Source organism: Theobroma cacao, chromosome 3 (assembly GCF_000208745.1).
Source record: "Theobroma cacao cultivar B97-61/B2 chromosome 3, Criollo_cocoa_genome_V2, whole genome shotgun sequence".
Classification (NCBI taxonomy): Eukaryota; Viridiplantae; Streptophyta; class Magnoliopsida; order Malvales; family Malvaceae; genus Theobroma; species Theobroma cacao.
The window spans coordinates 35,900,928-35,924,252 of NC_030852.1; the positions used below are offsets into that span (position 1 = coordinate 35,900,928).

At 38.8% G+C, this 23,325-nt stretch overlaps 6 protein-coding genes across 7 annotated transcripts; 4 read left to right on the top strand and 2 right to left on the bottom strand.

Moving 5' to 3' along the window:
* On the top strand, positions 274 to 3,195 carry LOC18606879. The gene has a single exon (XM_018117995.1). The coding sequence runs from the start codon at positions 498 to 500 to the stop codon at positions 2,937 to 2,939; it is 2,442 nt and encodes an 813-aa protein (XP_017973484.1). The 5' UTR covers positions 274 to 497; the 3' UTR covers positions 2,940 to 3,195.
* LOC18606880 lies at positions 3,747 to 6,867 on the top strand. 2 transcript variants are annotated; one of them, XM_018117994.1, is made up of 2 exons: positions 3,747 to 5,149; positions 5,210 to 6,867. In XM_018117994.1, exons 1-2 carry the CDS (start codon positions 3,850 to 3,852, stop codon positions 6,643 to 6,645), a joined length of 2,736 nt encoding a protein of 911 aa, XP_017973483.1. In that variant the 5' UTR covers positions 3,747 to 3,849; the 3' UTR covers positions 6,646 to 6,867. The 2 variants fall into 2 exon arrangements, with proteins under 2 accessions (XP_017973483.1, XP_007040802.2); XM_007040740.2 differs by having other exon boundaries at positions 3,747 to 6,867.
* On the bottom strand, positions 7,399 to 9,089 carry LOC108661076 (probable disease resistance protein At4g19060). Its single transcript, XM_018116791.1, has one exon. The coding sequence runs from the start codon at positions 8,745 to 8,747 to the stop codon at positions 7,737 to 7,739; it is 1,011 nt and encodes a 336-aa protein (XP_017972280.1). The 5' UTR covers positions 8,748 to 9,089; the 3' UTR covers positions 7,399 to 7,736.
* On the bottom strand, positions 10,316 to 14,702 carry LOC18606881 (beta-galactosidase 7). Its single transcript, XM_018116850.1, has 18 exons — positions 14,537 to 14,702; positions 14,337 to 14,432; positions 14,128 to 14,240; positions 13,960 to 14,026; positions 13,608 to 13,844; positions 13,437 to 13,525; positions 13,241 to 13,346; positions 13,068 to 13,155; positions 12,851 to 12,969; positions 12,594 to 12,764; positions 12,308 to 12,501; positions 12,110 to 12,204; positions 11,902 to 11,999; positions 11,690 to 11,800; positions 11,508 to 11,618; positions 11,178 to 11,389; positions 10,811 to 11,087; positions 10,316 to 10,709 (listed from the first exon to the last, which is right to left on the bottom strand). The coding sequence occupies exons 1-18, from the start codon at positions 14,687 to 14,689 to the stop codon at positions 10,551 to 10,553; spliced, it is 2,496 nt and encodes an 831-aa protein (XP_017972339.1). The 5' UTR covers positions 14,690 to 14,702; the 3' UTR covers positions 10,316 to 10,550.
* On the top strand, positions 16,413 to 18,153 carry LOC18606882. Its single transcript, XM_007040742.2, has 5 exons — positions 16,413 to 16,775; positions 16,863 to 16,958; positions 17,075 to 17,123; positions 17,456 to 17,577; positions 17,879 to 18,153. The coding sequence occupies exons 1-4, from the start codon at positions 16,452 to 16,454 to the stop codon at positions 17,539 to 17,541; spliced, it is 555 nt and encodes a 184-aa protein (XP_007040804.2). The 5' UTR covers positions 16,413 to 16,451; the 3' UTR covers positions 17,542 to 17,577; positions 17,879 to 18,153.
* Positions 18,538 to 20,626, top strand: LOC18606883 (protein PAM68, chloroplastic). The gene is made up of 3 exons (XM_007040744.2): positions 18,538 to 18,856; positions 19,479 to 20,148; positions 20,274 to 20,626. The coding sequence occupies exons 1-3, from the start codon at positions 18,815 to 18,817 to the stop codon at positions 20,300 to 20,302; spliced, it is 741 nt and encodes a 246-aa protein (XP_007040806.2). The 5' UTR covers positions 18,538 to 18,814; the 3' UTR covers positions 20,303 to 20,626.

Sequence of the window (23,325 nt, forward strand, 5' to 3'; positions counted from 1 at the left end):
CTTGAGTTTTATTCTATTTTAAAGAATAACTATTATTAGATAATAGTTATTTATTATGTTATTATTATACCAAAGGAAGTAAAGTAAAAACATGAGAATAGATAATTAACTATTCTCTTTACCAAACGTGCACTAAAGGAGATAAAAAAGGAAAAGACAATGAAAAATAGGGTTATTCTCTGTATCAAACGCGCACTAACGGAGATAAAAAAGGAAAAGACAATGAAAAATAGGAATCTGATATTTGAAGTCAATAGAGTCAATACCATAATTATACTAAAAATTGTTTCTAGCCTGCTACCATTCTGGCATAATGAAGAAAATAAAAGGCCAACTCCACTTTACCAACGGCCAAGCAGGCTGACTTGACTTTCCAAGAAACTGGTTACTTGGATTGGTTGTTCTCTGTTTTGCATTCGGTCTGCAGCAACTTCGTCTCCAACTCAACTGAACTCTGCTCACAGGGAGCTGAAATAAGAAGGAACCATAGGGAGGAAATGGTTGATCCCATCCCATCAAAGGTCAAGAGCACCTGGGAGAAATGGAATATCCGAGGGACTATTCTGTTCAGTCTCTCAATGCAGACCTACCTGATTTTGTTCGCCCCATACAGAAAATGCACAAGGAACAAACTCTTAATCATAGTCATCTGGTCGGCTTACTTGCTGGCCGATGCGGCTGCTAATTTCACTGTGGGTCTCATCTCCAACAGGCAAGGCGGTGATACTAAATCTGGTTCTAAGGAGAACAATGCTCTTGTAGCGTTCTGGGCTCCCTTTCTTTTGCTACACCTTGGTGGTCCCGATACAATTACTGCTTTTGCTCTTGAAGATAACGAACTCTGGCTTAGGCACTTACTGGGTCTCGGCTTTCAAGCTGTTGCCACTCTTTATGTCTTTGTTCAATCAATTCCAAACAAGCTATGGATCTCCACTACCCTCATGTTTGTTGCTGGAACCATCAAGTACGTTGAGCGGACGCGTGCTCTGTATCTCGCGAGCTTGGACAGGTTTCGAGATTCCATGCTCAAAGAAGCCGATCCTGGGCCAAACTACGCAAAGCTTATGGAGGAATACGCTTTCAAGAGAGAGAACAAACTTCCAGCGCAAATAATCATGGTTTCAGAGCCTGATAAAGAAGCCAGGGCTACTGACGTTCCAGTGAAGAAAGGCTGGTTGAACGATCTCGAAGTGGTGCATTATGCTTATAAGTACTTCCTAATCTTCAAGGGGCTTGTTGTGGATCTCATCTTCAGCTTTCGCGAACGTAACGAGAGCCGGGAATTCTTCAAAGAAAGAGAAGCAGATGATGCTCTGAGGGTAATCGAGGTTGAACTCAACTTCATCTATGAGGTTCTTTATACTAAGGTGGAAGTTGTGCATTCCATTTGGGGATATATATTTCGAGGAATAGCCTTTGGGTCCGTTTTAGCAGCTCTTGGACTCTTCCATTTCAAAACAGATAGACATGAGTTTAACGAATTTGATGTTGGAATCACCTACACCTTGCTCCTGGGTGCCATAGCTCTGGATGTAATAGCCCTCCTTATGCTCATTTTCTCAGACTGGACTTTCGCTACCATCAAGGACCCTGATTCGAATTCGGGGATCATCGCTATGATCTTCAAAGGCTTCCTTTGGTTGAAGAGGCCACGGTGGCGACGTCATCCCTGTAAGACAGCGAATCCTAAACTGGAGACGACACATTATGTGCTGGCAACTCCCATTGTGGTCCGCAGGTGGTCTGGATCTCTCTCATCCTACAATTTGGTAAGCTATTGCCTGAAAAGCCACTCTAGTAGAATCCACAAATTCACGAGATGGCCGCTTGTTATCGCTGAGAAAATCACTGGCTTTCTTCACATTGACGGATGTTATCGGTTTGTTGTTGATCTGATTAAAGCTGTCATTAAAAAGGTCATCGAGTTTCTGTCTTGTGTGATATGTATCTTGGGTTTTATCAAGGATAAAGTCGGTAAGCTTTTCACTTTTGTTGTCGGTAAGTTCAAGCAGATTCCTAGCCTACTCCGTATCATCAGCAAAATAAGTGTATTCTTAAGCTATGCTCATAAAATCATCATGGGAAGTATGGGTCTTAATGACTTGATAGATCAGATACTATATGTATCCCGCGAGCCATTTACTAAAGAGCTATGGAGGTTCATCTTTAACGAGCTGAAAACCAAAGCCGACTATGCAGATGATCCTGAAGCAGCCAAGAGGATATCTGCTGCCAGAGGTGAATGGGTTCTGACGGACAGTGACACAAAAGTTGATCGTAGCACGTTGATGCAATATGTGACTGATGTTCAATATGATGAAAGCCTTCTATTGTGGCACATTGCCACTGATATCTGCTACAACACTCCCGATGAAAAGCTAGTGGACAAGGAAAGTTTTGATTATCGAGAATTCAGTAAGCTTCTCTCTGATTACATGCTATATCTTTTAATCATGCAGCCGACTATGATGTCTGCTGTAGGAGGTATTGGAAAGATAAGATTTCGAGACACTTGTGCAGAGGCTGAAAGATTCTTTGAGAGGCGGGGTTTACTATCTAAGCGAAAAGGCAACAAAAGGAAAGAAAATAGAGTGGCCGAGGCCTGTGAGGCAATTATTTCCGTGAATACAGATGTTAAACCTGTGACTGTGAAGGGAGACAGGAGTAAATCTGTGTTGTTCGATGCAAGTATGCTGGCCAAAGAACTAAACGTTTTGGAGAAGAAGGGGCTGCAGAAATGGAAATTACTGAGCAGGGTGTGGGTGGAATTGATCTCATATGCAGCGAGTCACTGCAGAGCAAACACGCACGCTCAGCAACTGAGTAAAGGTGGGGAGCTTTTAACTTTCATTTGGTTGCTGATGGCTCACTTTGGTCTTGGGGAGCAGTTCCAGATCAATGAGGGACATGCAAGGGCAAAATTGATTGTGGGAAAGTAACCAATGTAACCCATACCAATGCAATGTTTCACCTGTGTTTTCTTTTACTTTCGAGTTATCTCCGCAAGAAATGGAAAATGTAATTTTGTGCAAGATCATAGATTACCTTAGCAAGAATTTGAGGTTATGGCTTCTTTTCATCACTGCCAATTCCCTCTTATATTTCACTCTGTTACTTAAATGCTCAAATAACAAAAAACTTTTAACAGGGTGGGTAAAGAACTAGACCAACCCCTGCAAAAGGTAGATTACATTGCATCTTTGTGTACTGATATATCATATACGTTCTGCGGTCGCTACCCAAATTATCACTTGTATTTACTACTTGGGAGAGGGAAGAGTTAAACACTACCAAGTTGAGTATGGTTTCTTTTCTGGTCCGCCTGTCTTCAATTCGATGAGGCAGAGTCCTCCAACCCATTTTAGGGGGGAAGGACCCTACTTTTTGACAAATCAAAGTCCCAGTTCCCCCCACCTACCATCAGCTTTGATTATATGGGGATGTGTGAATACGATTTCCATTTTGTTTTATTGTTTTCGCCGAATTTTCATTTACCATCAACTTGCCGACACCATATGAAAAAACTCAGCAGTTTGAACACGTCTACCATCAAACATGGTCCAACAGGTAGTCCCTCACCTTTGAATGATTTTGGAGATAATATGTATTTTAATAAAACTTTATTTTAAATTAAAAATTGTCCCAACTGCGCCTCTAAACATGGAAGATTAATAAAAAAAGGACACATTTAATTTCTCCATTTTGCCCCTTCATTGACCCGGAAGTCTTTGTTTTTTTTAGAATATACCTGGAAGCCTTCCCAGCTCCACCTGCAAACAGGGTTGAGGGGTATTTTACCGACTCTTTCACACTGTCCAATCTTACTTTCTTGAGCTACTTCCTTTAGGCATGTCTTCCACAAATGTTGGTTCAGAGCTGAAAGGCTCTACTGAATCCCCCTTAACCATTCAGGAAATAATTGAGAGGATATCCAAATTGCGTGATAGCCTTCCAAGCGAGGATGAAGAAGAGGGGGATTCACCTCAGCAAACCACTGGCGGCACCATCACTGCTGCTGATAAGCAAGATGGTTCTGAAAGTGGAGATGTTAGGCAGGAGAACGACAATGAGACCAACAAACAGGAGGAAGATGTTAGCCAGCAGGAGAACAACAAACAGGAGGAAGATGTTAGCCAGCAGGAGAACAATGATGAGAGCAAGAAAAAGGGGGAAGATGTTAGCCAGCAGGAGAACAATGATGAGAGCAACAAAATGGACGAAGATGCTAGCAAGAAGAAGAGTGATGAGAGCAACAAAAAGGACAAAGATGCTAGAAAGAAGAAGAGTGATGAGAGCAACAAAAGGAAGGCAGTGCTCCACGAGTTGGTGAAATTTCGCAAAGAACTCCAGTATATGATCAGCTCGTTCGAGAAACTCAAGAAGTTTGAAACTAATCTAAGAGAGCCACTCCAAACTCTTGACGACAATGTGCAAGACATCTTGAAAGATCTACCTTGTGTCACAGTTAGCAAGTTACCGAAACAGGTTCCACTCAATCTACGTGTGCTCAGAAACAACATCACCAGAGTCAAAATCCAGATCCCGTTGCAACATCAAACCGCCAACACAAATTCTGAAGCTAATCGGCCTTGGCAGACAACCGTCGCCACCAGCGAGGCCGACCTGCCTCACCTATACGATGAAGCTAAATTTGAAAGCAGCTATTATTTCAAAGAAATTGAGGAAAAATACAACGAACTTGATGACAGGCAGAAGCTCTGCTTGTTGTGTTTCGTGATTTTTCCTGAAAATGCCGAGATGAAGAAGAGGCTGTTAAGATTTTGGTGGGTTGGAGAAAAGCTACTCTCAGTCAAAGAGGAAAAGGAGGAGATGGAACTAGTAAGTCAAACAATTCAGACATTCGTGGAGAAGGGATTAATCGAGCCTGTTCAGAAGAAAAATAAGTTACAGCCCAGAAGCTACAAGATGAACCCAATTGTTCGTTCGTGCTTGATCAAGTTTGCCAAGCAGGCTGGTTTCTTTGATTATGACTCAGAGGGAAAACCCACCATGGATTTTTCATCTTGCAAAAAGGCATGTATGGTAAAATCTGGAGCCCCTGCTGATTGGTTCTCTGCTTATCTTACAGGCACGGTAACGGAAACTGCGCAAAACGAAGGTACGGTAACGGAAACTGAGCAAAAAAAAGGTACGGCAACGGAAACTGCGCAAAACGAAGGTACGGTAACGGAAACTGAGCAAAAAAAAGGTACAGCAACGGACAGGTTATCCGCAGATCTGGTAAAGCTGCAGATGTTGTTCAATTTTCCTAAGCGGAAGACATTGTTGGAAGCAAGTCAGCGTTTTCATGAGTTGCAGACATTGTTCAATATAAGTAAGCAATTCCCTGCTTTACCCAAGGAGTGGTTTTCTAAGATGACGGGCATCAATGTTCTTTATCTGGGTAGATGGGAAAGCGGGGCTGGGCGCCAGCGTCACATTGAGGTGGAAGACACTGACTTCTTAAAAGGGTTGAAATACATGAAGAAATTAAGGCTGCTTAGTCTTCAAGGCATTTCAGGTATCCCAAAGCTTCCCAGTTCTCTTTGCAAGCTCGCTAATTTGAGGATCTTAGATCTTAGAGCGTGTCACAGTCTAGAGAAGCTACCAGAAAGGATAGGCTCACTTAAGAAGCTGACTTACTTGGATTCATCTGAGTGCTATCTGCTTGATGACATGCCCAAACAGCTGAATCAACTCGAGCAACTGCAAGTCCTCAAGGGTTTTGTGATTGGCAATGACAGAAATTCGTGTACTCTTGCGGACTTGGCAGAGTTAAAGAAACTGAGAAAACTCAGTGTCAATGTAAACACCACGGAGTTCAACATAGAGGATGCAGGGCTAGCTCTCTCCAAATTTCAGAAACTTCAGAAGTTGAAAATTGCGTGGGGTTCAGGGGGGTTGACGGGAAATAACTCTACGCAGAACAGTATTGGACAGCAATCAGATCCGTCAAATCCGAATGGAGAAAGCAAGAAGCAGGACAAGGATGCTGTAAAACCGAAGACCCAGAACCAGGTAAGTAGTGCAGCGAAATCCCCTAGTGGAAAACAGGACAAGGGAGAAGATAATGGCAATCGGGAAAGCAGTGCAGGTGACCAGGAAGGAGCTTACAAAAAGTTGAAAAGTGGTGAAGCAAACTCGAAGTCCATGAACCAGGAGGACGACAAGAAAGGGCGAAACATCGGTGCAGCGAAATCAGTGGCCTTCAATGTGAGCGAGAAACATGGCAGCAAGAAGCAGGAAACTGTTTTACAAAAGCGAACCCCACTAATGAAACTAACGTCACTAAGGCGAGAAAGAAAACCAACAAATTTTGAAGGCCTTGAGAGTCTGGTGAAGCTGGACCTTCAATGCTTCCCTCACACAGAACCGCCCACGTGGCTAACACCCAAAATGCTGAACAGCCTACAGAACCTCTCCGTTCGAGGTGGAAGACTCCGTCACCTAAATCAGGAGGGTAAGGAGAAGTGGAAGGTGGAGACCTTACGTTTGAAGTTCTTGATTGATTTTAAGATGAACTGGAAAGAAATGCTGGAACAATTTCCAGAACTGAAGTATTTGGAGAAAGTTAGATGCCCTCGAATCACATTCTGTCCGTGCGATGCACGTGGAGTGTGGCAAGAATCTCCCAAATCAAGTTGAAAAGTTTGAAGATTTCTGCCAGATTTGGCTATTTCGGCATCATCGGCTGCTTTCCATTTTTTCTTTTCGGTTCTTGTTTTTGAAAGACTGGAAGTGTGTTGCATTCTCAGTTTCACTTTTTTTTTTTCCTTCTTCTAAAAGCATTGTTGTATTCGATAATTTTGTTCTCTTTATTAATTAAGCTTGCCTAAAGAAAAACATCTAAGGTTTATTTCCCATAAATATGATAACCTTCACTATTTCGAGTGTAACAAAAAATATATCAAAATAACAAGCTGTATTATGATTTTTGATTAAGTGATTAATACATAATACTTTTTTTTTAAGATTTGAAAAAAGGGAAAGTCAAACTTTACTACTTAATCAGAAAAATCATACAATAACACATGAATTAAATATTTAAGTACAACGATACGCGTTTATTATTTTTTAAAATAAAAATAATAAAAATATTACTCACATTAAGCAAAAATTTATTTATGAAATTTAATTTTTTTATTTTAAGAAATTTTATATTAAAATTTTAAATTTTTATAATAAAATGTAATATTTGTATACAAAATGCCAAAAGCCAAACCCCTCCGCACATTAGCATAGGGGCATTTTGATTGGCGGCCCCACCCTTGCTGACAAGACAGGCTAGTCTAACTCAGCCAATCATCACCTGCCACCTGGCTTTTGCCTTTGTTTTTTCCCTGACTTATAATAAATTGAATCATTGCATAAAATGACAAAATACCAGGACTTTAAGTATTGACTTTCAAAATATAAAATTAAATAAATTAATAAGCCAAACGACAAGAAACTCCCAAAGGAGTGTCTTTGGTTCCCGGAGAGTTCAGTTCACCATCTTCTGAAAAACACAGATTTCTTAACAACTCAGAACTCGGAAGCAAGCAACTGCATCTGCATGTCTTGCTCTTGCATGTAATGATTCAAACCAAGTACTACATCTTACTTGCTAAAACAGGTGAATCATTTCTCACAATTTTACCGACAAATAACGAAATACAAACCCAAATTAAATTCTTAAAGCTCAATCAAATGCAATGGGACTGAACACTAAACCATAATTTTTGAAGCCAGAATTGTCAAGACCTTAGAGAGCTATTATTATTCCCCTTTTTGGCAGCCTTGATTTTACCCATCATTTGTGCAGCCCCAGGTAGACCGCCAGATTTCTTCATGAGTTCTTCCATCACATCTTTCGAAGCTGTTGGGTCTTCTGGTGTTGGAAAACCTTTCACCGCATCGGTATATATTAACCAGCAGCTCTTTGGATCAGACAGGGGCAGAAGGCGATGCAAGTGCTTGTCTCCGACCACTTTCTTTGCTGCTTCCTCGGATCTGCTTGTCACGATAACTGCTCCCCCTTTCTCCTTTGGAAGTTCATCGCTAAAGCAAGCTTTCAGAGCGTTATAGTAGCTGTCGATCTCTCCCTCCCCAACATCATCAAGCACGATTAGGTACTTCTTCTCCTTCAATTGCTGGTCTCGGAGCAATCGAGGAAGTTTATGTTCATCAGAAATGAGCTCGACGATGTCCTCTGTAGCTCCAGCACGATCCAACGTTGTTCCGTCCTCAGCCTTTTCCGGTAAGCTTACCCAGATCCTTCGACCGTAGCTATCCTTCACTCTCTCGTTTTCGAGAATCAACTTGCAAAGGGTTGTTTTTCCAACACCGGGAGGACCCACAACTCCGATTGTCTTGAGCGAATTGTCCTTTCCACCCTCGAGAAGCATCATTTCGAGTGACCTCTCATCGTATTCAAAACCCCGAACCTTGGGTGGATGGGAATAAGTCTTGCGAATTTTTCTCTTCTGTGACGAGCTTCCTTCGTCGCTATTGTTTTGGGTTTGGGTAGCCTTCCCATTTAGAGGAGCTGCAGGGTTTTCAGCCTGTGTCTGATCTTTGTTGCTTGACGGATTGTCGCCCCTTGCTGCTGCCTTGAAAAATTTGCCGACGCGGTTGTGAAACTTTCCCTTGCTCGACTTCTCTTCAGATGAAGAAGGCAAATTCCTTTGGTACTGGTCGTACAGCGTCTCTATCCGGTCAGAGCCGTTTCTGGAACCACGACTTTGCTGTTCACTCGAGTTGGCCATATCCCCTGACAAACCACAATCCTTTAGCTTCCCAAAAATTCAGATTCCTGGTTAAAGTTTAACCGAGAATGTGTGTGCAGCAAAGAAACAGAACAGAGATTCAAGAATGTTTCATGTTCGGAATGGAATTCGATGTAAAACTCAAAACCCAGCTTCAAAGGCAAAAGTCAAAATCACCCCAAATACAAAGAGAAGAGATTAAACAAAGAAGAGGAATAAACGGAAAGATGGAGTATTTTATTACTAAGACAAGAAGACTTTTATGGTCATCGAGGTCTCCGATCTGCTTGTCATTCAAATCATGTTAAAAAACTCAACTAAGGTTAAAACAAAGAAGAATAGTAAAAGTTTTTAAATTCAAACCCACTAATAATTTGCATTCTTTATGTGTTATCAAAATTATTGTTATTATCATATATTGTTCCAAACTTTAGTAAATATTAAAATAGCCCACACCCAACAAAAGAAAGCGAGGGAAAGGAACAGAAGGGCCTAGCCCGAGCAATCAAACACCCACGTGAGAAGAAATTAATGCAAAGCCTTGGGCCAAGGCTTAATAGCAAAAAAGACCAGATAAAATTAGTTCATCATGATATGTTTTGGCAACGAGTCTAATGCAATGCTGCAGCCTGCATGGTTGAATAAAGCAGGTGTGCAAAATCATTCATGAATTGTGCCGCTAAAGGTGCTCTTCTTGTTCAGTGTATACATATTCCACCCAAATTCTAGTAATAAATTGTCATTCAAAAAAAATTCTAGTAATAAACAAATCCTCATACTAGACAAAAAATTTGAAAAAGATTGGAGTTTATAGTCCTAGCAAGATAAAGCAAAATCAAGTCTTAAATAACAAAACAAAAAATTTATAGGCTAGAAGTTAACTTATTACCATCTACGTCATCTTGAAATTGGAGAAGTCAAAATTTGGATTCTGAGTCATGAATCATCTCTTGTTCTCGATCTACTGGGTGGTGGGGTGGGAAGCCCCAACTGCTTCTGCTTCTGCTTCTGATCAAACGTGGCTGGTGGGAAGCCCCAACTGCTTCCGCCTCCGATCAAACATCATCCTCTGCCTCAGTTTGCGTATCAGTGCTTATATCAATTGAAAGTAATTTACTTCATGGGTTTTTTTTTCTTTATATATTACAGTGGAAATTCAAGTTGACAATGATGTTCCAACTCACAAACTGATATCACTGTTAATATTCATAGGTTGTTTTATCATTATTTTCTTTTTCTTCTCAGTGTCTGGGAAATGGATCATTACAATATTCAATAAAAATATAGAGTGATGTTCCTTTGTAGCTGTGTTATTGGTATTTTGGTCTTCCATTTGACTTTTGTTCATTTATTCATGAATTTCTTTATTGATTGGTTTGTCATTTTTCGTTTTGTAGGGAGCTTGGATTGATTGACGTATTCAACCAAGGTTAAATTTTACATCAAATGATATTTTTACATCAAATTGGTTCCCTGCTACCACTCCTCTCGGTATACACATTGGTGGAATTAAATTATAAGTGATTCACAAATGGCAACCTCTCTGACAATTTTAACCAGTTAAATATTGTCTCATCATCTGGATTTTTGCTTTATGGAAAAACGAGATCATACTACAGAACGTTAACATGATGGACATTAGTTACACCAATTGAAGGAAGAAACAATTAAAAGCTTTGGAAAAATCAACCATGCTTTAAGCAGTTTATCTTGAGTAAGATCAACAATGAGAGTGACAGAGAAAAGGATTCATTGTTGTGAACAGAGAACAAGTTTCTGCCTGCTACAAGAAGAAGCACTTGCTCATGATTGATTCTTCTTTTTCTTGAGTTCTCTTAGATAAACCATTTGATTCTCGCAAAGAGCTTCGACAGCTAGGCTCTTTTTATCTTCGCCGCAGTCTGCTGATCCAAATGTTTTCTCCGAGACATCAACTGTGCAACTCTCCTTCCCAACACAAATCTGCAAGAAAGGAATTATTTGTTTAATTACTTTATTTAATAAGTGAATTATGGAAAAATATATGATAAGCATCTTGATGCCAAGAAAACTGTCTGATCCACCTTTTCCAAAGCAGACAGGCTTCCTTCTGCCTCACAGGAACCTTTTGTCAATGAGCCGCATCTTCCCTTTGGGTTACCATAGCTTGCGAATTCTATCTTCGAGATGACATTGCCTCCATGGCATGATAGTTCCAATAAGCTGCCTTCGTTTGCATTTGCACAGATTGAACCCGTCGTTACGGTCTGGAAAGACACTTCTGAAGGATCTCCACCAATTTCCTCAAACAAAACCAAAAAGTTGGTGCCGGAAGTAATGAATGATCTCGGAACATGGTACCTGATACAAAAAATTAATATTTACATGTTTAGTTCTAGATTTTGGAAATAACTATTTGTTAACTTATAGATTGAATGATGGAAATTATACCATCTTTGAGAAGGATTGCCACAGTTTGACAAACATTTTTGCTCTTTGTAAGCCCCACGATAATCGCATTCATCAGTGCAGCCATTGTTATCAGCAATTTGTGAAGGCCAGAAGCGGCCGATGCTGTTTCCATTTATCCAGGCGTGCCCCTTGCCCATTCCCATTAAATCCAACACCACAGGGTCTGTTCCTGACGGAGCTTTGAATGCGGTCTAAACAACAACATCATCGAAAGATTGTTAAAATTACGGTTCACATTGACTCCAAAAAATTCTATTACAAAAAAACCAGAATTGTTAACCAAAGTGCTGACGTGAATTTATCAGGTACCTTGTACCAAGTCATAGGCCTGCCAATGGGAAGTTCTTCTGATGTCCTCCACAGTTGAAGATTAGGTGAGTTTGGATCATAAAGTTTTTTGGCTTCACCATTCAATCCAACCTTCGTCCAAGAGGGAAAAACGGAGTGAGTTTTCGATCACATTTTGTATCAAATTTACTTTCGAGAGTTACCTTATAATTCCAGGCATTTGATGACAAATCTATGGTTTTATTCCCTACGTCAATCAATCCAACTGGTCCTGTTACTCCCTCTGGTCCCAAATCAAAATGATCTCCATAGTTCTACCCCGGTTATAGGAAGAACAAGCAAAAAAGAATTGGTTAAGAATAGGTCAGCGTTTGGAATTGCTAGTTACAAGTTTACAAGAATTTAGAGTGCCTACCTGCAGCCCAACTGTGACACTGAGCAAAGTTATATTGTTTCTCCCAGGTACCAGCGAAACTGGGTTTCTGAACTGAAATGAGTACCCTGATTTAGTGCCTGTAGAATGCTCAAAACAAAAGATAAAAATTCTGATTAGCTAGACCTGTTGTACTAATCACTTGAAAACCAGTATACATTTGTTTGCCTTAGATATGGCAAGAAATTACCGATCAGCCTCCCGTTCACATAAGCATGAACGACTTGGCCAGATGAGTTTGCAAAAATAGTCCCCTCATTAAAGGATGTTCCGTTGATGTCAACACTGTGTTACATAAAGAAGAATGGAAACAGATAAGACTGTATATTATTACCAACAAACTGAAGTGAACTGCATAGTTGCAAGACGATGTGTTTTGGGACCTTACCTAGTCATATACCACAAGTAGTCGCTAAGATCATCAGATGCTCTTTTTTGTTCAAGAAGAGTATTAGCACTAAATGTGCCTTTTCCTTCGAGGGTGTCTCTCATGGGTTCGAGAGTCCACGTCCAGTTGAATTGAGCAGATTTATCTTCATCACCGATCTGTTTCTTTACCATAACGGAGGTCTGAGTGTTAACCTGTGGACAACTCAACAAAAAAAGATTGTCAACCTATTCAGCTTATTTCGTTTCAAGCAGATATAAGCAAGAAGCTATACTAGCATTTTTACCTTTGCAGAGTTGTAAATCTCCTTCTTGCAGGCACCAAGAATACTAACAGACCAAGCCGGTACAAAGTGCATGCCATCATCTTTCAAGTCAACGTTTACATCTTTGTTATTGTTAGTATTGCTCAAGAAACAGAATCTCTCCCCAGTTTGACCGTCTGTAAATGTGGTCAGCTGGTAACAAGTTGAAACTCGCGTCAGATATTTCATTTTGCTCTGAATTTACAAGGTCTAGCATTTCATGAAAACTTGTCACTCACCTGAATCCCATCACCAGAATCCTTTGTTTCTGATGTGCCATTAGTGAGAAACTTCTCCCCAACTCTAAGAGCTTCATGGAGTTGTTTGAGATGCCCCCATTTCGGCTGGTTCAAATTACCTGAAAATGGGAAACCAATTTTTTCCACAAGACTTGGTTATTGGAACCAACATTAATTACCAAATTTTCATGAAAGTATCATCACTTCCTTAACTTACCATATTCATCAAGTGGAGCATTGTAATCGTATGATGTTGTGATGTATGGTCCACCAGATGTGCGTCCGAAGTTTGTTCCCCCATGGTACTGTATTTGTTTTAAAAAGACAAAGGAGTAAAGAAGCAGCAGATATCACACGAAAGCTGGTTCAACAAGAAACCAGAGGTCTAACCATATAATAATTTATCAACACTCCACCAAGTTGGAAAAAGCGAGCAACTGAATATGCTAAATCTTCTGCAGTTCTGTAAGGGTCTTTTTGGCCCCATTTCTTGAACCTACATTAAACATAATGAATTGAGGAATAGATAAAGTGCAACCAGAAAATAGGAAGAAACCCAAACAAAAAAATGAAAGTGATTGAATACCATCCAGTCCAGTTTTCAGTAAACATTTTGGGGCTCTTTTGATTGTTTGGCTTGAACTGATCACAGTAAAACCCATTGCATGTGTTGATCTGTAGAGGAAAAATATAAACATTCAGACGATTTTAAAGTAAATTAAAAAAAAAGGAACAAAAAAAGAGCCAAAATGAATACCATGGGCTGTGGAGCATCACCCTGCTGGCACATAATCCATGGTACTCCAACATTCTGGGCTACTGCCATTTCCGCACACCATTTGACGTATTCTTTCCCTTTTTCCTTATATTTATCCATAATATTCCCATACTCGTTCTCAATCTGTGACAAAATGATGGGTCCTCCTTGCGGGGCAAACAGATTTGCTTCCTTGCACATTTCTACAATCTTGGTTGTGAAAATTTGCATTTCTTTCTGCATTTGAAAGACAAAAAAGTGTTTGAAAACCAGATGTTCTTATATTTTCTTTCTTTCTTTCTATTTTTTTTTCTAATGTAAAGTGAATAAAAGTGGTAATAAAAGTTGGGACCTTGTATATTTCATTATTTGTCCTTAATTCGATTCCATCAATATTGTGTAGCCACACAGGGAAGCCCCTGCACAAATCATAAAGAATCAATACCAAAGGATGTAAACCAATTTGTTTTTCTTCAGCAGAAGATATGCAATGTATCAGTTGAAAGAAGAAAAACTTTACCCATAGTTCCATTCAGCACAGACGTAAGGGCCTATTCTCAAAATTCCATAGAGTCCAGCCTCATGAACTAGCTTGAAAAACTTTATGAAGTCCAGATTTCCACTGAAATTATACTGTTTTAAACAGATGAAAACAAGTTAAGCATCGGCAGATCAGTGCCTGATCATTCTTTAAACATATAGGAGTTTAAAGGAAGAACAAATGATCACTTGACGGGGGCGAGGCTCATGAGCGTTCCAGAAGATATATGTCTCGATAGCATTCAGGCCTCCATCCTTGGCTTTCTTTATCAGGTCTGGCCACATCTGTGAAGTAAAGCATACAAAGAGAGTGAACAAGACGTTTCCATTGTAACTAAAGATTAAAATCATCCATGGCAAAAAATAAAAAATAAAAAGAATTCGGATACCTCTGGGGTACTACGAGGGTAGTGGATTGCACCAGAAAAGATAAGCTTTCGTTCCCCATCGATGATCATGGCATTGGCATCATAATCAACCTGCATTGCTGAGCTTGTGCACAGCAGAGCTAAACCAGCCACGAGAATCCAAGAATTCCACATCTTTGCAGCTGAAAGTGATGTTCTGATTCAGTGGAAAGCCAGTTATTTATAAACCATATAGAAGGATATACATCCTCACGTGAACTGGATATCTTCAACATATTTAAATTTAAACAACTCATCATCCGAAAGTTTTCCATGTATAGCCAAACTTTATCCTCGGAAGTCTATCCTAATATTAGATTTTGATTCTTTTGAAGGTCAAGTTTACCAGGCACAAGCAGCAAAATCCAGCTTGACAATTGCCTTTTGTAGGTTGTTGTAACAAAGTCTTATGCTTCACAACATAAACATTCAACCATGCATTTTCCAGATAAAATTCATTTCCAACAATCTTTGCTGGAAAAGTCCTAATTTTTCTCATGATATATGGCATGGGGTATTCCCTTTTTTTATGACTTCTAGGCAAAGAGTTGGTGCACAATAGCGTTCTGTTACCTTACTTATCACTTATCCCATTATCAAGTATCAACCATTCCTCCTAAAAAAAGAATATTAAATACCCAAAACTCTGGCTCTATGATTTTTGTTTTATTTTCTTACATAGAATACTGTTTCTTCATCATCTCCATGTTCTTCTCTTTTTAGGCAGCTTGGGTTTAATGGAAGAAAAAATGAATTTAATTCTTCAACTGCAATTACCTGGAACATTATTGCAAGTTTGAATTCAAATCATACTTTGATTTTATCTCTTTTTGTATTTAAACCTCGTAGTATTTATCTTGTCATGTATCCTCATATTATCCCCTCGATTTATCAATACATTTGAATGCAATACAAGGAATTAAGAAACCTTCTCATCCAATTTTCATCTATTTTTAAGTTCTTGATAGGCTTAACTTTTGAGTCCTTAAATCTTTCATCATTCTTTAATATAATTTTGTACAGTTATTCAATGAATGCACAGTTTATATATAAATTCTATACATTATTAATTAAATGAAAAAAAAATTAGTATTAATTAATATCAATTACTTTTTCTCAAAACAGATTTCAGCTATCTCTATCCTCATGGAGTATTATTCCATTATTTTTGGCATCTATTCTGATCAATTTCTCACTCTGTTTCATTTCTCAAAAAGAACATGATGCAACTCAATTGCCTGGGTCACAACATTGCTTAATTTTTACTCTTTTATTTCTGTTTTTCTTTTGGCTTATAAAAAACCATCATGAAGCAAGTTTCCCAAGTTTCCACTTTCCACTTTATCACTGCCTAGGTCCCTTAGGAAAGAAAAAAGCTTGTGGGATTTGTAAATTTTAACTTAGTTAGTAAACTTGAAATGAATTTATAAAAAATAAATTAATGTATTTAAATATTTAATATTCTAACACGATACGTAATAACATTTCCATATATTATATCATATTTGATTTAAGTATTATGCTTCTACTTTATTATTACATTAATTTTAAATATATATATACATACATATCTGAAAATAATGAAATTAATATATATTTGTAAAGGATTTTCGTACAAAACATTATGTAAAAAAAATAAAGACTTTTCTGTTTTTTAGTTTCTTTACTAATTTTGTACTACTACTAAATTTTCGGAATTAAGAAAAAAAATTCTGACATAAATGAGAAAGGCTTTTTCCACGTGTTGACACATACAGCGGGTAGCACCCAGCGTCCATGACCCAACAAATTTGAAAATTTACCGCAAGTTTTTTAAAATAATAAAAGCCCGCCACCACAAAAATGGTTCGAAGACCCATCGAAGTTGAAACCAAAATCGTCTGGCCGCGAAGGGAAAATGCAGAAGAGAAGGAATCAAGGATCGCCGTTGCCGCTGGCTTCTCCTGCTCCGGAGGAAAACGATTCTCCGCAGGAATTAACCATTTTCAAGAACAGGAAGAGGAATATAGCTAACGCTTCGTATTCCAATTCGGCTTCTACTGCTCTCTTCAATCTGCAATCAACACCGCCCGATCGCAAAACCCTAACCACCATCTCCGATCTCAAGCAGTTGGCGTCTTCTCGATTGGAGGATATAAAGCGGAGCCTCATCGATCGCTCTCACTCTGAGATTCTCAAGGATCTCGAAGCCTCTCAGTCTCGCCTCCACAAGCGTTTCAAGGTCTCGCTCTCAGCTCTGTTTGATTATTTTCATGCAATTAGGGAAATTTTGAAAGAATTAGTGTTTATTGTATTCCTATTTTGACAGATCCAGACACAAGCATGCCAGCAAGCAATGGACGAAGCTGAAGGGGAATGCAAGAAGATGTCAGAGAAGATCAACGGTAGTCGAGAAGCAATGAAGGTTAATCTTCCTACTCTGCATAAAGCAGAAATTAATCCTGTTTTAGAATGTTCTTGACCTCCTTTCCAATTCCAAGACGTTTATCTGTTCTTTTTAAAACTGTAATCTTTGTTCAGGCTACATATGCAGAATTCATGGCAGATGCACAAGCCACAGCTTCTCGTGGTATTTTCATGCTACTTCTCTTTAACCCTTTAAGTGTTTCAAGTCTTTATGACAGCCTTAATAGATTTTAAACAAGGTTTTAAAGAATATGGGAACCCAATGAAGAGTTTGCAACAGATTGGAAATTACAGCTTCTGGTTTTGGTTAGGTTGCTTTTGAGTCAGTGGATCATTCATCAAGTCTGAATTATACAAATTTATTCTTCAATTATAGATTTCATGTAAAACCCACTGATCTAGAAGTAGTTAAGTCAATGACATGTCACATGTTCCGTTTTACACTTTGAATTCTGATAATTTTCATCATTTATCGCCCATTTGTATTGCTGTCAGTTTGCAAAACATCCATATCGGAGCTTTCAAAGTCCTTTGAGAAAGGAATTGACAATCTCCGCGCCCAATTTGGAATCCCAAGCTAGAACTACTTCTGAAAGACATTCCCTCTGGATTTTCTGGTACTTTCATCATTGATGTTCTCTTTCTCATATCCGTTTTCTCATTATTAATTCCATGAGTGATGAATCTTCTTAAAAAAAATATTGCATCCAACACAACATCCTATATTGGGATCCATTGTATGATTAGATCATGTAATTTGGTAATTGTGAAGAAAATGAATTTGACACCAAAAAATTGAAAGGTATGTGTGTGTTTGTGCCTTTTTTTTTTTGTAATTTTTTAAAAATTTTTGTGCGGATATCTTTTATTTTCCACTCAATTTTTTTTAACTAATCCGTATTAAACTGTGATTTTCAGGTATTGATGATAAACAATCGGGCTTATGGAAGGTTTCTGTAATTAGCAGAGCGTTGAAAAACGACTGTTGGGTAAATAGTACTACTATTGTTGTCGTCATAGCTGTTTCTGTTTTGAAAAGTGTAGGCTTAGCTAGAACAGATAAAAACATGAAGTTGTACCTTGTTCGTTGTTCAATTTGTTCATCTGAAATAGCTGTTACGACTTTGTAACTCTGAATTCCGTGAACAATTCTACCTGGACTGGACAGTTTGAAGTCTTGATTACTAATATTATCTGATTGCTCCGTAGACCTACATGAAAAGAGGAACATTTTATTGATTCGATCGTTTTTTAACATAAAAAGTGAATTGAAATAGTTAAATAAATCAAACTAACTGATTAAATTTGAAATAGGAAAAATTAGACCGAATTAACTGAATTTAATCGGTTTTGATTGATCGATACTCATCCTTAACTATGCCTTTCTATATTTTTGCATTGTATGCTGAGATAATTTCTTATTAACAAACTAATCATTGTTCGCGATTTAAGTTCAAGTAATTTTTTCTTATGTCAAGGTTTTATCAGAAGCCCAATAAAAAAGCCCAAACTATGACTGATGGGCTTGAACATGGGCTGAATCCAGGTCATCCGTGCAATTTTGATATTTGAAGGCCCAAGCTCATGACCAATCCGAAGCAAAATCACACATGTAAAAAAACCTTATCGTACTGGCCGAAAAAGGAAGGGAAACGCAAAACGCAACCTTATCGCTTCTTGCCTGTCTGGTAACTGGTAAGAAGAGTTTCTGGATGGGGCTCTGTCGGGTTGAGTTTCTGAATTTAGCAACAACCTAATAGGATTTAGTAGTAGTTTTGATTTCTCATTTGCGGTTTGCTATCTGCACGAACTTCAGAAGGGACTTCAGAAAAGTGAAGTAGCTGCCAGAAGTGAATGGCAGGAGTGGCACTGTCATCTTTGTCCTGCTCTTACAAGGTATGTTTGCTGTCAATCAAACTTTCTGTTTCCGAACTGGTTTGCCACTTAAAACCTTGCTGATTATGAGGTTTAACCAAGAAAATGCCTCTCGTTTTCGTCTTGATTTGACTCTAGAGTTGGGTTGCATTTTCATTCATTCATGAATCTGTCAGGTTTTTCAGTAGAATCCTTACAAAATGTTTGTTGTGCTTCATCTGATTTCTTCATAATGTCTGATCTGTGTTATTCTTTTCCTCTTTTCCTTTTCTGTAATTTAGATTACAATGATGCCCATCTTTTTTTCCCCTGAAATGATACATGCTGAAGTTCTACAACATCCCTAGTCACAATTGGTTTGTTGAATATTTTATGTATGCATGTTATCAGGGTAAATGAAACTTAATGAAACCTTATTGGCTTGAGCTTTCTGTACCTAAAACAAATTGGACTCAGGTTCAGTCCTTGTATATTCTGGTTGAGCACCGTTGTTGCCTACAAAACATGTACAGTTCATGATTGATGTTTTATGGTGAACAAGATCCTTAAGTTCCATCTGTCCTTAGAAGTCATGGGTTTGCCAAATATTCTTCAGTTTGATAGTAATCAATCTGATATGTAATTTGCATGTCGTTTTTCGCAGATTGACCATGGTAATGAGAAATCGACTTTGGTATGTAAGCTTTGCAGACATGTACAGATAAATGACGGCCGTAAAGTGGAGAAAACCATGGAATCCTCTTCATTTACGGGAACCACAGCCTTAAAACCATCATCCTTAGTTTCTCCAATTATAACAATTTGCCAATTTCCAGTTACAAAACATCCCCGAAATCAAGTTCGATCATTATACTTGGTACCCCTATATGCCACGTTGAACAGCCCAAGAGGCTTTGGACCCCCACCAAAGAAAAATAAGAAGACAAAGAAGTCAAAGAGTGGTGATGTCAAAGAAGAAGAAGAAGTTGATGATGATGATGAAGAAGAAGAGTTTGAACCAGAGGCAGGCGTAATACCGGAGATAGTGACCAACAGGATGATCAGCAGAATGGGTTTCTCAGTTGGAGTCCCACTGTTCATAGGGCTCCTGTTTTTCCCATTCTTCTACTATCTCAAGGTTGTTTTAAAAATTGATGTCCCAACATGGGTGCCCTTCATTGTTTCCTTCTTCTTCTTTGGGACTGCCCTGTTAGGGGTGAGTTATGGCATTGTGTCCTCTAGTTGGGATCCATTGAGGGAAGGCTCGCTCTTAGGATGGAACGAGGCTCAGAAGAACTTGCCCGTTTTTTGGCAATCGATTTGGGGTAGATCACGTAAGAAATAGTACATACTCCTGTTCTTATGCCTCTGATACTTTCACCTTGATGTTTTTTATTCTCAAACAGTAAAGAAACTTTTGATGAAGTTGAACCTGTAAAATTCACATTCCAATGTGCAGAAATCTATATATTTTTGGAATGGAGCTAGCTCTCGTACTTTGGAGGAGCATCTTAAAGGTGGACTGGCTGCTAAAAGGAATGCAGCAATCTGGTCCCCTGGTTCTACTGTTCTTTTTACCTCTATTTGGAAAATATCCTAGGCCTGCTTAGAATCTCTCTCAGCCTTCTAAACTTGACCCAAATCTGTGCTGCATGGTGCTTATCTATTTATAGTAATATGTTATAATTGGGTCTTTTCTTCTTCTCCAAATTCCTCTTCCTTGCGTCCTATGTTTCTTGTCTTGATCCGGCCCATGGACACTAACCTGCAAGAAATAAATCAAAGAATCTAGGTTGCTTGCCTCCAATTCAATTTATGATGAGTAAAAAGCTATATCACTAATACTTTTTGTTGCGTTACCAGATAATTGCTTTACTAATTCAATGTTAATTGCTGGACAATTTCCAATGTACAAAATGAGACCAGCAGGGTTGAAATTATTCCCCCAGAAATTCTGTTTCTCCAAGCATGAAAAAAGGCTTCTTTTAGTGAAGAGTACAGTACCGATAGCCTTTCTTTTGTAGCTTCCATTGATTAAATTTGAAATAAAGGAACATTTTCTGGAGCAATCCTGTTAAAAGAGATGCAGGCAGCTTGAAATTCCAATTCCCTTTGAAGCTTTTCCTTGCCGTTCTCAGGGAAACCTAGCCCCTGCCCTTTTTCCCACCTAAGATCAACTTTAATGGGCCATATGAGTATGGGCTTCGAATCAACACAAGCCAAGCTAATGATTGCCAGGGTGGAGATCAGTGATTGTACTGATTCTTTCCAATTCTTTTGTTTTCCCCTTTTGGATCTCAAAGAGACGACATCATTTTTTAAAGATAGATTACGCAATCTTGGCAATGGAGATGAATAAGACTATGAAGAAGCAAGCTTCCTAGGATCTGCCCTCGTACCATAAACTACTTATGCAAAGCCAGAATCAGGTGCAGGAAGACGTTTTAAAGAAAAAAAAAACGATTTGTCTACGGTTTAAAACCCAAAACAGTGAAGTTGGTCTCTGCTTTTAACATGGGGTAAGAAAATGTTTTTGATCTGGAACCAGAAATCAAAAGAAACATGTGTAATCAAAGTAATCAAACATTGGAAATAGGGAAAGAGTTGGGAGATTGAGATAGATTAGATCTACTTTAGAATGGATCGCTGAATGGCTTTATAATCACTTTTCAAAGTACATCCATAACGTTAAAACGAGACCCATCCCATGCCCATTTCCCACCCATACCCTTCCTCTTCTTCTATATTTTCAAATGCAAGAAACAGTAACAATTGGTGGGTTTTCTCTATTTAATTAGTTGGAATCATATCTAAACTGCGTCTCAAACTTTGGGTTTTTTTTGTGTATTCTGCTTTGAGTTTGCTGTCAGGTCTCATTGCTGTTTGAATATCCAAAATGGGTGTTCAAAATCAGGAAATAATAAGGTTTCCTCTGCTGCTACATGAACATGATGAACATACAGATATAACAAGATTGAATATCTTTCTTTACATGCATAGAGAGTAGATAAAGAGCGACGTGAAAAAATCACAAAGTTGTAATTAAAAGTTGTGGATGGTATTTTGAAATTGCTTCAAAACCAAACAAATGGGAGGGATGAAGGGAGGGGGAGGGGGGGGAGGATATGGAGGGAATGAGAGTGGCTTTGGACCTTGACTATGCTTTTCTTGCTTAAGAAGATCTTGTAAGAACTCTTTAACCAAAAGCTTACCAGCCCATGTCTTGCCATGTGGCATCTCATCTCTTAACGGGGGGGAATGCGTATTAAAGAGTAAAGAAGATGGGGAGAGAGAGATTGAGCCTAGCCTCAAAAGAAGACTGTTGCTTGCCTGGCAGTCTTGAGGAGAAAGAGATTTGCGTTGAGTTGTTTTGTTGTCCCTCTATTCCAAGCATTCTTTGCTTAAAGACAGGTTAGCCCCAGGAATAAAGCTAAGGACAAAGACAGTGTGGTTAAAGTTAAAGCACACAGATGCAGCCACACATACACACACCCCTTGCCCATAATGCCAAAGCAGCAAATAGCAACCATTGCTGACAACCGACAATGGCCAGTTAACATTTCTCTGGGTTAAAAGCTCTGCCATATCTGTGCCACAAAAAACGAAACAGTTCCCAAAGGATTAGTGACCGGTCACGGCCGGTTTAGTCAGTGACCAAATGTCTACTTGAAGTACAATAATCTCTGAACATTAAGGGAAGGAGGAGGGCGGGGAAGGTTTCTTGAGCTGCAGGCCGTGGCCATTGCTCAGACAAGTGAGACAAATAAGCATCAACCCAAACCAAAGGGTCCTTTTCTCTTCTTTCTTTTAAATTTATTTCGCGTTTCTTACGATCCTTTTTGTTATGTTTTCTTGACAAGATCGGAGATCTTCCTATATTCCAATTTGGATTTGTAACAGTAGTGATTCCTTCACCTCCGGTGCATCCATGTACCTCTTCCCTTCAGTCTGATTGGACCATGCATGCACTCTGAAACCCCTTCTTTCCTCTATAATAATAATAATAATAATAAATTACTAGAATCCCATAATATAATACATAACCTGGTGTGAGACCCTGCCCCCCTGCACATTCTGATTGAATGTACTTGGCCTGCTTAAAACGTCCTACTCTATGCAACAGGGTATGCAGGTTCACCCCATACCCAACCCAAGCTAAACATTCGAAATTAAACATTCATTTGATTAAATTAATTTGGCTTTTCAAAGGTTTGCATGTGCACCACCTAGCTACTAGGCCTAAACTTAACACAAACCAACCCCCCCAATGATTCTAACCTAGATGGGTTGTAAACTTTTTTACCATCACTTTTCAGCAAAAGGTTTTCATTGTCCTAAATAATCCTACATATTCCTATGAAAAAAAGAAAAAAGCAAAGGAAATTCTTTTTTTTTTTTGTAAATCTTTCCTCTTAGAAGTCTAAACATTATTAGGTATTATCAAATCATTGGTCAAGAAAATCCAGCCAGGAGTCTCCATTTCCGACCAATTTTCTAGTAGATTTGATTGG

Bases quoted from the DNA above. Each gene is read 5' to 3' on its own strand.
- LOC18606879 (XM_018117995.1), top strand. From the start codon at position 498: ATGGTTGATCCCATCCCATCAAAGGTCAAGAGCACCTGGGAGAAATGG.
- LOC18606880 (XM_007040740.2), top strand. From the start codon at position 3,850: ATGTCTTCCACAAATGTTGGTTCAGAGCTGAAAGGCTCTACTGAATCC.
- LOC108661076 (XM_018116791.1), bottom strand. From the start codon at position 8,747: ATGGCCAACTCGAGTGAACAGCAAAGTCGTGGTTCCAGAAACGGCTCT.
- LOC18606881 (XM_018116850.1), bottom strand. From the start codon at position 14,689: ATGTGGAATTCTTGGATTCTCGTGGCTGGTTTAGCTCTGCTGTGCACA. The intron at 11,801-11,901 runs GTAGGCACTCTA...TAACCGGGGTAG, and splicing joins GTGTCACAGTTGGGCTGCAG to AACTATGGAGATCATTTTGA. The intron at 11,390-11,507 runs GTACCTGATAAA...GTTGTTGTTTAG, and splicing joins GGCCTATGACTTGGTACAAG to ACCGCATTCAAAGCTCCGTC.
- LOC18606882 (XM_007040742.2), top strand. From the start codon at position 16,452: ATGCAGAAGAGAAGGAATCAAGGATCGCCGTTGCCGCTGGCTTCTCCT. The intron at 16,776-16,862 runs GTCTCGCTCTCA...CTATTTTGACAG, and splicing joins GCCTCCACAAGCGTTTCAAG to ATCCAGACACAAGCATGCCA. The intron at 17,124-17,455 runs GTATTTTCATGC...TATTGCTGTCAG, and splicing joins ACAAGCCACAGCTTCTCGTG to TTTGCAAAACATCCATATCG.
- LOC18606883 (XM_007040744.2), top strand. From the start codon at position 18,815: ATGGCAGGAGTGGCACTGTCATCTTTGTCCTGCTCTTACAAG. The intron at 18,857-19,478 runs GTATGTTTGCTG...CGTTTTTCGCAG, and splicing joins CTTTGTCCTGCTCTTACAAG to ATTGACCATGGTAATGAGAA. The intron at 20,149-20,273 runs GTAAGAAATAGT...TCCAATGTGCAG, and splicing joins ATCGATTTGGGGTAGATCAC to AAATCTATATATTTTTGGAA.